The sequence below is a fragment of the Diachasma alloeum genome, unplaced genomic scaffold (assembly GCF_001412515.2).
Source record: "Diachasma alloeum isolate Michigan unplaced genomic scaffold, Dall2.0 Dall_scaffold_00212, whole genome shotgun sequence".
NCBI lineage: Eukaryota > Metazoa > Arthropoda > Insecta > Hymenoptera > Braconidae > Diachasma > Diachasma alloeum.
Window position 1 is genome coordinate 1,551,650 of NW_021680377.1, and position 16,913 is coordinate 1,568,562.

A 16,913-nucleotide genomic window follows, 5' to 3' on the forward strand; every position below is an offset into this window, starting at 1 on the left:
GTGAGGGACACGTGGGCGGAACCGATCGCAATCAGTTGCAAATTGTCCACTTATTTTTTCATTATCCATTCCCTCAACAACGTTCATTTACAGCTCGATACATTCACCCTGAATATCAAACTCGAATGTCCACATAAGGCACACCAAAATGATTATCCATTGCCCGTGACCGTAATTCCGTTCAACTACAAAACTATAATATTTTATGTATCCTCCAGCCCTGTTCCAATACGACAGACTTCCGTACCGAACAGTGTGCCGAATTCAATACAGTGCCATTCGAGGGTGTATTTTACGAGTGAGTATTACAACTTTCTGTGTTGTATTCTGGAGTGCAGCCCAAGGAAATCTGGGTAATATTGAATAAAGGATTTCCTGGACGAGACACCAGAATATTTCCTCTTATTATGTATGTTTGTACAACTGAGTTTGAATAAAAGAAACAAAGAAACAAAACAAAAAACAAAAAAAGAAAGAAATTATCCACTTTATTTCACTTGCCAGCTGGATTCCGTACACCGGTGGACCAAACAAGTGTGAGCTCAATTGTATGCCAAGGGGTGAGCGCTTCTTTTATAGACATAAACTCACTGTGATCGATGGTACACCCTGTGATGCTGAAAAAAATGATGTTTGTGTTGAGGGAAAATGCTTGGTACGTTATCCTTTTGATTTTTTGTTGATAATTTTTAAATGTTTTTTTTTTTATCGTTCAATCGTTCAATCGATAGCCAGTGGGATGTGACATGATGTTAGGAAGTGACGCTCGCGAGGACGCCTGCAGAGAATGTGGTGGTGACGGTTCCGACTGCAACACCGTAAGCGGTCTGTTCGACACAGATGACCTACAAGTCGGTTAGTATTTGAATTGATGAGAGAAAAAAAAAGAAAAGAAAAAAAGACAACAAAATCTGATATGATTTCAGGCTACGTCGACATTCTCTTGATTCCCGAGGGTGCTACAAATATCGTTGTGAAGGAAATATCACCCTCAAATAACTACCTTGGTAAACATCTACCCATTATCCATTATTGCAATTATTTACAGCATAAAATATAAATTATTGAAGGAATTCATTAATTCATTAATTCATTAATTCGTTAGTTGAATGAAAAATTGTGGTATTGCAGCTATTCGAAACACGTCCGGTCATTACTATCTTAATGGCAATTGGAGAATTGATTTTCCAAGGAGTTTGAGATTCGCAGGAACTATATTCCATTATGCTAGAGATCCACAGGGTTTCTCAGCGCCGGACACTATCACTACCCAGGGACCCACAACAGAGGCAATTTATATAGTCGTGAGTACCTCCTAGCCACAATATTTATTTCGCCAACTGCTCTGACCCAGTTGGCCCATCAACTCAAAGTTTTATCATATTTCTGACTCTTTCAATTTTCATTCAAAAAGCTTCTCTACCAAGACCATAATGTCGGGGTACAATATGAATACAGTATTCCGAAGAAATTTTCACCTCAAGGGGATCCAGATAGTTATACGTGGACTGCTGATGAATTTTCCGAGTGCAGTACTAGTTGTGGCGGCGGTAAGAGTTGAATAGTTGTTCGATTTAAAAAAATGATAATTTTAGAACAATTTTAGACTTGTGTAAGTTGGAAATTTTTGCAGGCTATCAATCAAGACTTGTCAACTGTGTGCGTCGGCGGGACAATGAGCCAGTAGATGACAATCTCTGTGATCCCCAATTGGAGCCCGTTGACACCCAATCCTGTAATGAGCTACCTTGTCCACCCGAGTGGATCTCAAGCGAATGGGGACCCTGTAGTAAACAGTGTGGCGAGGGTGGTGAGCGTCACCGAGAAATCAGATGCCAGCAGATTGTGGTCGGTGGTATTCCAGCAATCATCGACGATTCCACTTGTATGGAGAAAGTTGGTGCAAAGGGTGAGACCAGCCAGTCATGTAACAGCAATATCACATGTCCCCAATGGCATTTGGGTCCATGGAAGCCAGTGAGAGCTTTTTCTCTTTTTCTTTTTCTTTTTCTTTTTCATTTTCTTTTTCTTTTGCACATGCAATATAAATGTCCATTAAATAATATTTTTCAGTGTGATCATTTGTGTGGACAAGGTAAGCAAACGCGCAAGGTGATTTGTTACAACAAGAATGAAGCCGGAAAAATCCAAGTTCTGGAGGATGCAGAGTGCGAGGGAGAGATACCGGAGAAAGAGATGCCTTGTGAATTACGTCCCTGTGCTGGACTTGATTGGGTTAGCTCTCAGTGGAGTGGTGTAAGTATTGAAAAATATTAATATTAATAATACCTTTAAGTGAATGGAGATTATTAAAGAAAATTCATTGTTTTTTTTGCAGTGCGATGATAAATGCGGTCTAACGCAGGAAACGCGTACAGCACATTGTGCAACTCAAGATGGAACCGTCTATCCCGACGACAAATGTGATTCCGAAAAGAAACCCCAATTGACACGTGAATGCGAGCATTCAAAAGGTTGTGACTATCAGTGGTACGCGACTCAGTGGAGCGAGTGCTCAGCGAAATGTGGTGCAGGCGTTCAAACACGAAAGGTTTTCTGTGCAACATTTGAGGACGATGTGACACTGAAGAAAGTGGAAGAGGAAAAATGCGTGATAGAGGATCGTTACAATGACATTAAAGAATGCACAGGAAAGGTGACAACGGAATGTAAGGGTGAGTGGTATGCTGGACCATGGAGTGAGTGTACAAAACCTTGTGGCGTTGGGGATCATACACGTAAGGTGATCTGCATGAAAGATAACACCTTAGTGGCAGTATCCAACTGTGATCCTGATTCGATAATGTTTAGTAGTGAAGAGTGTAATAAGCAACCTTGTGATGAGGACGAAGTAATCCCTGTGGAAGTTAACAAACCGACACCACCTACTGATGAAGAGGACGACTGTTTGGTTTATGAGGACGAAGAGTTTGTAACGTCTTCAGTAAATCTGGGAGAACTGACACCGTCTTTGTCAGACGTTTCTCACGACGAGACAGATATTACTGGCTTCACTGACCTCATGATGAGTGATAGCACTCGAGGAGATATCTCACCGACTGACGACGGAAATGGTTATAGCAGTGGTTGGGCGGAGAGTGGTGACGGAGAGTTGACATTTAGTACAAGCTATTACACTGACCTACCAATTTCAAGCAATGATTTTTCCACTCTAGAAGGAAGTGGAACAACCATAACTAATGATAAGTCCAGTGGACAGATGACAGACACAGAGATGGCGGAGACGACCAGTGAAGGGCCGGCTGACAAGTCTTCTGAATCTAATGAAATTCCCGAAAGCACTGAAGGTTCATCTTCAGCGATTGAAGGATCAGCATCAACTGCTAGTTTGGATGTGTCTGCAGCTTCAGAGGAAACAACAACAGAGGAGGTATCAGGAGCAAGTGAAATTTATCAGAGTAGTACGGAATCTTTAGCTACTACTACTACTACTACTACGGAAGCCACCAATGAACAAACTACTGCATCATCTGAATTTTCATCTGTTGCCTCTAAATCCAGCCAAGATACTACAATCGAATCAACCACTGCTTCAGAAATTTCTGACACTACAACAGGTTCTTTTGAATCTGATAATGATGAGACAACGGTATCTTCTTCAACTTTTTCTTCTTCTTCTGCTACACTCTCCACACTTTCTACTGAGACAACAGAAACAGTCACCACTCAACCAACCGAAACTACATCCTCTTCCGAAACTGATATCACTGAGTCTACTGTGTCTGTAGTTACACAATCAAGCGCTGAATCTAGTACAGACATGAGTGCAACTGAAAGTTCATCGGAGAGTTCTACAAAGTCCACCAATGAGGAAATTGAACTGCCATTTACAATTGCCAGTGTCAAAGGAGAGTATGATCCTGACAAAGCTGAAAATAGTGATAAGACTGAGGAGACTGGTGAAACTGATGAAACTACGGTGTCATCTTTAGAAAGTACTAGCGAAATATCACAATCAACATCAATATCATCTACTGATTCTGATTTATCAACTATCTCCGCGATAAGTGAAGCAACTACAGAGTCAATAATGTCGACAGAATCTTCCTCAACGAGTGATTCTTCTCAAACAACCGAATCGGTAACAGGAACAACAGAGAGTGGAGAAACGACGGTATCATCCGAGTTGACCACGGAGTTGTCCACTCAAGGCTCTGACTTTACCACTGAGACTGTGACTGTGACTGTGACTGTGACTGAAAGTGAAACAACAGAAGAATCTACAACGTCCGGTGAAATAACAGAATCAGGAGAAACAACTGTGCCGTCATCGAGTGACGAGACTACAACGAGTCAAGAAGAGGAAGAAGAAGACGAGACAGAGACAGACCTTACCGAGAAATCCTCTATTCTCGATCTATTTACAACCATCAGTCCAGTGGATGTTGCAATCTCCAAGGAGCAAAAAATGCGCAAGTGCAAAATCCGAAGGAAAAAGAGCTGCAAGACATCGGCCTTTGGGTGCTGCTACGATGGCATTACACCGGCAAAAGGTCCATTTGGAAAGGGCTGTCCGAACCCGGAAACCTGTAAAGAAACCAAATACGGCTGCTGTCCAGATGGCGTCTCAGTTGCTACCGGGCCGAGGAACGAGGCCGAGGATTGTCCCTCTCAACACTGCAATGAAACTCTGTTCGGTTGTTGCCAAGATGGTATCACTCCGGCTGAAGGCAATGATTTTGAGGGGTGCAAGAAAGCCTGCAATGAAACTGATTTCGGCTGTTGTCCAGATAAGGAGACTCTAGCACTCGGAAAGAATAAGCTCGGTTGTTGCAACGTTACGGAATATGGCTGCTGTCCAGACGGAATCAAAGCGGCTACAGGAGCCAACAAACAAGGCTGCGGCGGTGACGAGGAGCAGCAACAAGTCACTGAAGAGACTAGTCAATGGACTGACGTCTCAGGAGAGGAGGAGGAGAAGGAGGAGACGTCTACGGTGGCAATACAACAAGACTGCGTCATCTCCACCTACGGATGTTGTCCTGATGGTCAGACAACAGCTACAGGTGTTAATTTTGAGGGATGTGGAATTATCAACACTGATAACTGTACAGCATCTTACTTCGGCTGTTGCCCGGATAACGTGACAGTAGCGCTTGGCGATAATGAGGAAGGATGTTATGCAACTTGTCAGGCCTCTCCTTACGGTTGTTGTCCAGACAATACCACCCCAGCTCATGGGCCCAACGCAGAAGGTTGCTGTCTCACATCGGAGTATGGCTGTTGCCCAGACAACATTCTCCCAGCTCGAGGAGCTAATCTCTACGGGTGTGGCTGCGAGTACAGCAAGTTCGGTTGTTGTCCCGACTATAAAACACCTGCTAGAGGAGCCAACAATGAAGGATGTGGCTGCCAATACACCCAATATGGCTGCTGTCCCAATAATTTCACCCCTGCCACTGGAGCTAATTACGAGGGTTGTCCCTGCTATACTTATCAATTTGGCTGTTGTCCAGATGGTGTCACCATTGCCAATGGACCCCACAGTCAAGGCTGCGGATGTGAAAACACCGAGTTCAAATGTTGCTCAGACGAGCGAACACCTGCCAAAGGACTCAACTTTGCCGGCTGCACGTGTGATGCTTCTAAATTCGGATGCTGTCCCGATGGTATCGACGAGGCTCAGGGTGACAATTTTGAAGGCTGCACAACTGCCCTACCTGCCGCACCTGGTGCTGCCTGCGCTCTCTACAGAGACAAGGGCCCCTGCAGGGACTTTACAGTTAAATGGTTCTTCGATACCAAATACGGTGGATGTTCGAGGTTTTGGTATGGAGGATGCCAAGGTAATGACAATCTTTTTGCCAGCCAGGAGGAGTGTAAGGATGTCTGTGTCAGCCCCAAGGGTAAGGACATCTGCACTCTGCCAAAGAGCTCTGGACCGTGTCAAGGATATAATCCCGTGTGGTACTATGATGCTGAAAGAAAACAGTGTGGACAGTTTATCTACGGAGGGTGTCTCGGAAACGCCAATAAATTCAAGACCAGGGAAGAGTGCGAGTCTCTCTGCGTTGTTCGTGATGATGCTGATCCTTGCCAATTGGAGCAAGAAATTGGACCATGTCGAGGGAATTTTACCAGGTGGTATTTCAATAAGGAATCACAAGCATGTGAGCAGTTCCAGTATGGTGGCTGCAAGCCAAATAACAACAATTTTCCCACGCAGAGTGCTTGTCAACAACAATGTCTCCAACCTGGTCGCAGTCGAGGTAAAATTCATCATTGAATATATTGATTCTTCTTCTATTTTTATCTATGTAATAATAATAATAATAATAATAATAATCTGGGGTTTTGGCAATACAACTGGGATTTTCAAATGGAATGGAAGACACTAGTGGCTCATTTTTCCAAGAAATTTTTTCCTTTTCAATCATTGATACATAAATCATTCCAGTAACTCAAGACGAATGTGCACTCGACAAAGATCCTGGGCCATGTCCTGGTTCACTTCTGCGCTGGTATTACGATACTAGTAGCAGTTCATGTAGGCAATTTGTTTACGGGGGTTGCAAAGGCAATGGCAATAAATTCCGTACGCGCGCAGACTGCGAGGAGCGTTGCCTGATGATGTCAGGTATAAAGTTGAGAAACGAAATGAAAATAGAGCAATTTCTCGCAGAGTTAGATATGGTGGTGGGTGGCCAGATCAAGCTGTAGTTTTTTAGCCAGAGCTCCTTTCATATTTAGTTTTATTATTTTTCCAAGTCACGTGCACACTTTACATCTCCAGTGTATGAAGATATTTTAGCGGTCATATCGGTCTGGATCGTACTCCCATTTGCTTCTTCCCGAGTCGAGGATTTGGTTCTGATTGGACGTACACAGGTCTTTCAAGATCTCTCCAGACCTAGATGGACCTGGTAAGTCCTAATCAGTTCTGCGACGTGCTTTTCCAGAGACCTTTCGAATCCTCAGTTCTTTTCGGTCCTGACAAGTCCTCCTCGATGCTACCGAGAACGCGTGATTTTACGGGCGGGTGAAGGGGAAGGCATGTATGCGGAGGGTTGAAATTTGTAGCCAACGAGGAGACAGGGTTGCAGAATATATTTTAGCCACCCTCATCTCCCCGTTTGCAGGCGGTGTTTAAATAAAAAATAGTGAACGTTAATTCTGTATTTATTGACCCGCTGATACTAATGAAACCCTCGGAGTCAGATTTTTTGTTTTTCCAGAGGGAAAGTCGACTTTCGCCAAAATCGAATTTTTTAGTCGGGCGAGTGTTGATTCCAACTATTTAAGCGACGGGCTATTCAGAACTCTCAAAAGTATGTGGAAAAAGTGAAAACTGAGAAACCGATTTTTTTGGCCCCAGCCAAAGGGTCAGATTTTCGGGTTTGCCGGGGCAAGTGGATTTTCGCCAAAATCGAATTTTTTAGCCGGGTGAACGTTGATTCCAACTATTTAAGCGACGGGCTATTCAGAACTTTCAAAAGTATGTGGAAAAAGTGAAAAATGAAAAAAAAAAAATTCACCCGGAGCCAAAGGGCCAGAGATCTTCTGAAGAGGCTTCCCAAGACCTATCCAGTTCTGAACGGAAAGACCTCAATAGAACTTGTCAGGTCCAATTATTCGACTCGGGTTAACCCTGTGCGACTCTCTGAGGGGCACTTGTGACAATTGATTTAGTGATTTAGTGGTTGTAAGGGTGCATCTTAGTGATAATTTATTAACAATGAATGATATATGTAATTGTAACTCTGCATGGTATATTATTAATTAATATGGTGGCAGATTCGTGCTTGTTACCACGAGCCGAGGGTAACTGCAGAGAGAAACTATCGAGATGGTTCTTTGATCAATCGGAGAACAGATGCATGCCATTCTATTACACGGGATGCAGTGGCAATAGAAATAACTTTGAGTCTAGAGACGCATGTGAGAAAGATTGTCCACCAAAGATTGGTAAGGAATGCAAAAAATGAGAAATTATTTAACAGTCGGTGCTTTTTTTCCAACAAAAATCGCTATTGAAATTTCATCGGAAAGATGTGAGGAATAACGGAATTTCTTATTTATTTGTGTTTTTTTTTGTCCCCTGCCACCATTAAGAACAAGACATTTGTCAACTTCCTGCGCTACTTGGTGAGTGTCACAATTATACTCTACGCTGGTACTTTGATTCGCGCGACAAGCAGTGCAGAAAGTTCTATTACGGCGGCTGTGATGGCAATGAGAATAATTTCGTTAATGAGGATGATTGCATAAATCGCTGTGTATCAGCCAGTGCCACCCCACCTCCCCATCCTCGGGAGTTTTCACCGGGTATGTGATTTCAACGTGATCCTCTTATCGAGTACGCAATATTAAGTGGGCTCGCATTCAAGTATTATTAAATAGTAGTATTAAATATCATTAGGATAATCAACGATTATCCCAATGATTAATTAATTAATTAATTCTCTGATGAAATTATCACCCCTCAGCCATGTGCTTCCTCCCTGATGAACGAGGTCCCTGCAGTAATAACCAAACAAAATGGTTCTACGACAGTAGAGATGGAATTTGTAAACAATTTGTCTACGGTGGATGTGCAAGCAATGGAAATAAATTTGAGTCGAGAGAGGAGTGCGAGTATCGTTGCGGAGACGTGCAAGGTACATATACTGACAAAATATAAATCGAAAAATTTCCTTCTTACCTCACCTTATAGAGAGGGCGGCAATATATGGGACATTCCAATTGTTTTTTTTTTTTTTTTTTCCCATTAATCATGATGATTTTGATGTAGATGTCTGTAGTATGCACAAAGTCGTCGGCCCCTGCAGTGGTTCAGTCATCCAATACTACTACGAAAGGAACACTGACACTTGCGAAGAATTTGAATACGGTGGCTGTGAGGGCAACAGGAATCGTTTTCAAGACCGTGCCAGTTGCGAGAGCAAGTGTCAACGAAGACCTAAACATCAAAGGCCGACAGAGATGCCTGTGCCTGCAACCGTGGAGGTTGTTCCTAGCAGTCCAATTTGCATGGCTCCCGCAGACGCTGGTCCTTGTCATGGCGACATCACTACTTACTATTATGATGCTCAGTCGAAAACATGTCAGGCATTCATCTATGGTGGGTGCGGAGGCAATGCCAATAGATTCCAAACGGAGGAGCAGTGTGAACGTCTTTGTGGACGATTCCATGGTCAAGGTTTGTCAAGATTTTTTTTCTTTTTTTTTTAGTTTTTAGTTTTCCACTCCCCCGAAAATGATAGTTGGTGAAAATTGATTTTTTCACTCATTTTTTTTTTATTTCTTGATATATTCAGATATGTGCAACCAATCGGTTGATGCTGGTCCTTGTCGTGGCTTCTTCCCCAAATTCTACTATGATCCAAGTGCACGTGCGTGTCGTCAATTCTTTTACGGAGGCTGTGATGGTAATGCCAACAGATTCAGCACACAACCAGAGTGCGAATCGGTTTGTATTCATCGCGAAGAGCCTACTCCTGCCGGAAATGACACTGCCCTCTCTCATCTTGGTGAGTTTTTTCTGCAAAACAAAAAACAAAAAAAAGCCGTAACAATGACTTTGATTTTGTCAAATCTAAAACACGTATGCACGCAATTGTTCTAATCCTGGATGGTGATGGTGATACTGATACAGAAATCTGTCGAGAACAAGTGGATGTGGGCTCTTGCCCAAGTGGCAGTTACAAGCGTTTCTACTTTGACGAGGAACGTCAAACTTGCATGGCATTCATTTACACTGGTTGTGGTGGTAACCGTAATAGGTTTAAGAGCTTCGAGTCGTGTATGCACATGTGTTACAGAAGTAAGCATATATTAATTGATGATGCATGATTCAAACAATATGAAAATCATTAAACTTATTGGCAAAACTTTTCACTACTGAATCAACTCGATCAATCCATCACCACCTTATCATGTCCCATATGTAAAATATGTAAAATATGATGATTTCTCCTCATAATTTTTCTAGCGAGCAATGAAATAGACGTAGGCAATAAGAATCAATCAAAGGAGCCGTGCATGGAAGCCAAAGAAGAGTGTGCCCAAATGCGTTGTCCCTATGGAAAAGAAGAGTTTGTCGACGATCAAGATTGCGGAAGATGCAGATGCGTCGATCCGTGCAGCGAAATCGTTAGCTGTCCAGGTGGCACAAGGTGCTCAATAATACTGGCAGCCTCGCCAGAAGGTGGTACCGAGTACAGAGGCGAGTGTCGATCAGTGACAAAATTGGGAAGCTGTCCAGTGGTCTCAAACAGCACTAGGTGTGAGCAAGAGTGTCGTGACGATGCAGACTGCCCTGACGAGAGAAAGTGTTGCAACAATGGCTGTGGAAGCTCGTGCTTGGAACAACCACCTCAGGAACCACAGCCTGAACCAACGCCTGCTTCTTATGTTACCATTCCTCCATATGGCGGTGAACCAGCAGCTATTCAACAACCAAAAGAGCCACAAGTTTCTGGTGAAGAAGGAGGTATGGTCATCATGACATGTATTGCTACTGGAAGTCCTAAACCCATTATTACTTGGAAGAAGGACTCACAAATTGTACGTATACAAGTTGGGTAGAAAAAGAAAGAAAAAAAAAAGGCAAATTGTCAGCAGACAACCAATGACTCATTGTCATTATTTTTTCTTCAGATTCAAGCAGCTGAAGAGAGAAAAATCATTCTTCCTGATGGTTCTCTCCGAATTACCAATCTTTATACCACAGATAGTGGTGTCTACATTTGCATCGCTGATAATGGACTTGCACCACCAGCAAGAACCGAGTACAGATTAGACATTACGGGTAAGTCAATGAATTATTATTGATGGTCGGTGTTTGTTGTTGTTGTTGTTGTTGTTGTTGTTGCTAATGACTGTATTGTTTCATCAATAATAGTAATATTATAAGTAGCAGTCTAATTAAAAGCAACTATTATTATTTTGTGGGGTTTATAACTAACCGGGTGCATGTGGTAATTTCCTCTAACCAGAACCCCACGAGCACTCGACAGCAATAGTTGGCCAACAGAATACCTACGTAACAGTGGCAATCAATTCCCCAACGACTTTGTACTGTTACGCAATGGGCTGGCCAAGGCCCGCTGTCACCTGGTGGCATGGAGATAGAATGCTACCACTACACTCTGAGAATTATGAACAAAATCCCGAGTATTCACTCCTCATTCGATCCGTTACTATCACCAATCTTGGGGTTTACACGTGTCAGGCATTCAATGGCATTGAACGTCCAGCTTCTTGGTCTGTGACATTGCAGGCCCTTGGGCCAGTTTACAATGTCAAGCCTGAGCATATGGAATATGTCAAGTATTTGGTTCAACCACCGAGAGCACCTCCTACTGATCGTCCGCAATATCCTTACAGACCTGCCAGGACTCAAGCTCCTGATTACAATCTCACTTATGCACCGATTTATCAAAATGCCAAACCACCTCCTTATGTTCCACTTCCTGCCAATCCTCTTACTGCATCATCACCACCATCTGCTAGATTCAAAGGTAAAAAGGAATTCACTAATCAATTGGTAAAACTTGGACTGCCTCACTATTTTCTTGACTTTTCTTTACTTTTTACTGTAATAATATACTGATTATAATATAATATAATATATATCATTTGGCTTATTGGCATGTTGTGCAATAACTTAATTAATTATCCATTTTACTCAATTTTTTTAAATATTAATTTTTATTCCACTTTATTTGATTTACTGGCTGTTGTCTTTATAATTGAATATTCTTTTGATTTAGTACCAGTTATTGTTAACGTATCAGCATCGGGGAGTGAATTCCCGGTGGGAAGTGAAATCAGCATTGGTTGTGCTGTCGATGGATATCCAATCCCACGAGTTCTATGGTTTAAGAACGATGATTTGATTCGAACTGATGGACGAGTTACCATTTCTGGTGATTGTTTTGTTTGTTTTGTTTTTCTACTTTAACTATTCCAGAAACTTGAAATTATTAATTTTTTTATTATTTTTAATTTAATTGCAGAGGCAAATAGACTTACCATTACCAACGCTGGTTATAATGATACAGGACGGTATCGTTGTGAAGCTGCCAATGAGTATTCAAGTGATTCTGCTGAATTTGATATTAATGTATCAGGTAATTATTTACTCAAATTGATTATTAATATTCATAAGAATATATTTTCTCTTCTTCGAATATATGTATAACAAACTATTTATACACTTCTTTCAGGAATCTACATTCATCCAGATTGTCGGGACAACAGTTTCTTTGCAAAATGTGATCTGATTGTAAAAGCCAAATACTGTCAACACCAGTACTACGCCGTATTCTGCTGTAGATCCTGCACCGAAGCTGGTCAACTCCCACCAACAGGTCCACACTTATCCAAACTAACCAGAAGAAGAAGAAGAAGAAGATCAACTAAACGTTTCTTCTAACTCCCCAACACGAGTACTACTCCGTTCGCGGTAAATGGAAGGCCCAATCACCAATCGATGATTTTCACAGAAAAATATTTTTTTTCAATGGAAGAGAACCCGAACGCAATGGAGCAATCTCGTTCACTGCCAAAGCCTTAGAACGTTTATCCATAAATACATCTAAAGTACGGAATCAAGTACATTTTTTTTTTCTCAATATTCTTATCCGTGGGTGATGACTTTTGCACTGGACAGCATCGAGAACGTATCGATGTATATCCTCACCAACAACCAACTCTGTTTTAAAGGCGAAATGATTTTTACAATTTTTCAAATTTTCTTCATGCTACATAACTCATAACTTTGGTTCGCGGTAAATTTGTTTTTCATTAGCAATTTGAGTTTCTTTGTTCTTAGGATTGTTTGCTCTATTTTCCAGTGAAATACGCCACAAAGTAATGTTAAATATTTGCCGAAAGATACTTGTACGTACTTTTAAACACGTTATATTGTATATGAATATAGTTTATCTTGTACGTTATAAAATCTTGATATTCTCCTAGCTGGAATTATTTTGTCATATTTTTTTTTTACTGCATTAAAGCCTCTAAAGAGGAGGAACTTATTTTTTTTTTAATTATATTCTATTATTGTCGAAAAGCCACTCGACTTTCAGTTCTTTTCAAATCAAAATATCATCATGTACAGATTTATTTAAAAACGAATATAATAGATAAAGCATTTATTATCTTTATAAATTCCATGCAAATGCATTTATAATTATCCATAAGTGTAATACAACAATTTCAACATTCAGGAGAATGAGAATTAAAAAAATTTAGAATAAAGTGTAGTTATTTAGACAGTACCAAAAGCATTTATTAATGTTAAGTAATTCTACAATAATATAAATTCATATCTTGTAAATCGACAGAATGATAATGGATAATTGTTGGAGGGCCATCAATCACTCTTTTTTTTGCCAGAAGATTGATTTCCCTGCTGGGGGAAAAATTGTTGTCCTCTTGATCATTAATCCCCAAACTTTCATTAAAAGTTATCAAATAAACCCAGAGTGCCTTAAAATCTATGAATATCCTCATTGAGACAACAGTGTTACTATCATTATCATTGTAAAAAATCAAAATCAGCATTTATTAGTAGCTAAACAAGTCTACTTTGTACATTAGATTCTCTAATAATTCTTTCTAGTTAATTTTTTTTTCTTCAATTTTCATACACTTGGGAACATACCTCGCATATTTCAAAGTACATTTGTTTGAAAATACTCATATTGATTGATAAAATACGTGTGATTCGGTGAATTGTTGGATGAGTGATTAAAATACTCATGAAATTACCATAGAAGAGATTAAATAGAAGTAACAAGTTGTCTATTTCTCATTAATATCTCTCATACTTATCAATTCCAAATGAATATCATAGTAGACTTACCGCGAACCTATTACTGTTAATTGTGAGTATTTTAGGTAATTAATATATTATTATGATTAATATGTATGTAATGTTGCAACATTTAAAACAAACTGAAATGACGTTATGCGAACATATTGTATGGACAATAATAATATTTAAGGTCCTCAGAATAAAATAGGATATATAATGATGAGTAAATACTTATTATACATATTAAAATGTAAAACAATTCGAACGATCTGTATCGTGTGAATGTTAAAATTATTGCTCTCATTATGCAAGTATTCAGTTTTATTTACAGAATGATGAAACAAAATGTGTCAAATAAATTTTTTTTTTCTTATTGAGCAAAAATTTGTTGCGTTGCTCTTTTATTTGGAATAGCTAACTGAAAAAATATATGAAGAAAAAGTTCCCTGATGAACTTCCCCCCCAACTAAGAGTCATTCTCTATCCTTTCATTGTTTTTCCTCTTGTACTAATATCTTGGCAATGGGCGTGATAAACATGAATCTACCTAGATTTGCCGCAAAACGATTAAAATTTAGTGAATATTATATGCAATTAAAATTATGGCGTCTCATAAGTTATCAACATCATCCAAAAACTAGAGATTACTTCGAGAGTATTTCAGCGATTAAAATGGAGAGAAGAAGGCAGGAAAAACATAAAAACTGGTGGATATTGCATCCATTGAGCGCCGCAAGGTTAGTTGAATTTATTTTTCAATTGTTATTGTAAAAACCCAAAATAAGAGGGATTGTACTTGTTCAGGTTTTTTTGGGAGACAGTCATGACATTTATCTACGGAATTTCATTCTTGACGATTCCGTTCATGACTAGTTTTATCGTTTTCGATTATGATGCTGTGAGGCTTGACAAAATCAATATATTTTTTTATGGCTTTTTCTGGATAAATATTCTAGTGAATTGCATCACTGGTGTTTATGTGAAGGAACAAAGGAGAGTTTCTTTTGATCACAGTGTTATTTTAAAGTAAGATAAAGAAAACAAAATGTTTTTCACATACATATGTATAAGAGCTCAACTTGACAAGAGAAAAATGGGCTTTTCCAGAAAATTTTATATTTAATAATTGTTCGAATTTTCCATTCTAGCAAGTATTTCAAAGGTTATTTGGTACTTGACATTGTAACATCTGTATCTTATGACCATTTGACCCATAAATGGAGAACGGTACCGGGTCCAGAGTCTTCCCTAGCCACAGTTGTGCTTAATCTCATCCCCATTATAAAGATATTCAGATATTTAACATTTCATTGTTATGTTTCTCAATTGTTTAGAGTAAGAAACAACAATATTTGTTTCTTTTTTTTTCTCTCTGATATATGAAAATTGAATAATTGCAATTTCGTAATTTTTAATAACTTTCAGTATTTCCAAATAAAAGATTTTACTCACCGCATGATTAGCATCTTAGGTTTGTCATTCTACATTGTCCACTGGTTTGCCTGTTTTTGTTACCTCACAGCGGTCATTGTAATGCATGCGCAACATGTCTCTGTAAAGGTAAAGCGCAGCATATAAAATGCTGCTAAGAGTTCAATGAAATAATAATTAATGATTACTCAGTGAAGATTTTGCTTTCCCTCAAACAGGAGTGCTCATGCTGGCTTGCAAAGTTGGAAAATGAGGGAATCCCCGCTCGATTTCATCATGCCCTTTTTATTGTCCTTGAAAATTTTGTCGCCAGTGGTTTCGGTGGAATCGAGCCAGACTTGGAAGTTCAAATGATCATATGCACGGTTCTCATGATCTTGGGAAGAGTTTTCGAGACTTATATAATCAGTAATAATTTGTCCATATTTTTCATATATTTTTTTTTATTATTACAATTATTATTAAAACCAATGAAAATCAAACTACGTCTTTACATTAATGACAAGATATTGGCCAGTTTTATTCCTACAAATACAGAATGACAAGAAAGCGGCCCAATCAAAATACCAAGAGACTATGAACCAGATAGCCGCATACACTCGACAAAAACAACTGCCTTTCCACATAAAGAGACGATTGGAGAATTATTACTCATTTAGATTTCGAAATTGTTATTTTAAGGAGAGAAAGATATTGTCCACTCTATCAAGTGATATATCAAGTTTCTTTTATTTGTTTTATTAATTTATATTATAAATAATTTATTTAATTATCACTAATATCAGGTCGATTATTGGAGGAAATAATTTTGCATTCCTGCAGAAGACTCGTAGAGAATGTCATTTTATTCAAAGATCTACCGAATGAAACCATATCAGCAATAGTTTCTACTTTAAAATTCCAACTATACTTGCCGGATGATGTGATCGTCAAAGCGGGAACTCAAGGGGACTGCATGTATTTTTTGAACAGTGGAACAGTGGCTGTTTTCACTCCGACGGGCCAAGAAGTGAAGAAATATTATAATATTGTTGTAATTTTTACCTTTTTTTCATAAAAATAATTTAGCTAATTAAATTATCAGGTTTGTCATCTAGAAGAAGGTGCACATTTTGGTGAAGTTGCCCTATTAGTTCAAGATCAAAGGCGAGTGGGTACAGTCATAGCAATTGAAATCTGCGAGGTTTACAAGTTGGAACGCCGTAATTTTCGCAAATGCATCGCAGGTCATACAAAATTATTTGAACGAATCGAACGTATCGCTACTGAGAGGATGGATCGAACAATCATGATAGAAGAGCAGCACAAACGATTCCCTATGTCACTGAGATGATGATGATAGTAATAATAGCAATTAATTAAAGGCCAAATTTCCAATTACGTTCAACATGTATTTGTCATGATTACAATATAACACATATATTCTTGGTGATAATAAAATAGACTAGCTAAAACATGGATTAACATCATTACAAGTGAATAGTGTCGCATTACAATTTCTTTGCGGATCGACCTATTTGTTGTACTTTCTTCATACACAGATTATTCACTTTCTCTGAGTAGGCTACATGTGTGTACACACGTGTAGTGCACACATACTATATGATTTATACAAAAATAATACATTCAGTGTACATTTAATAATTCCTTAATTATTTGTTTAGTTTAGATATAGGTATATATATATATATAT

At 39.3% G+C, this 16,913-nt stretch overlaps 1 protein-coding gene across 1 annotated transcript; it reads left to right on the forward strand.

Moving 5' to 3' along the window:
- Positions 1-218: 218 nt before the first annotated feature.
- LOC107036976 (papilin) lies at positions 219-14,161 on the forward strand. Its single transcript, XM_015255273.1, has 22 exons — positions 219-298; positions 505-655; positions 732-855; positions 927-1,007; positions 1,132-1,304; positions 1,415-1,550; positions 1,634-1,977; positions 2,074-2,256; positions 2,339-6,230; positions 6,419-6,598; positions 7,756-7,926; positions 8,074-8,286; positions 8,448-8,618; positions 8,753-9,160; positions 9,279-9,491; positions 9,617-9,784; positions 9,953-10,527; positions 10,621-10,771; positions 10,959-11,483; positions 11,736-11,891; positions 11,982-12,095; positions 12,192-14,161. Exons 2-22 carry the CDS (start codon positions 551-553, stop codon positions 12,398-12,400), a joined length of 8,292 nt encoding a protein of 2,763 aa, XP_015110759.1. The 5' UTR covers positions 219-298; positions 505-550; the 3' UTR covers positions 12,401-14,161.
- The last annotated feature ends 2,752 nt before the right edge of the window (positions 14,162-16,913 follow it).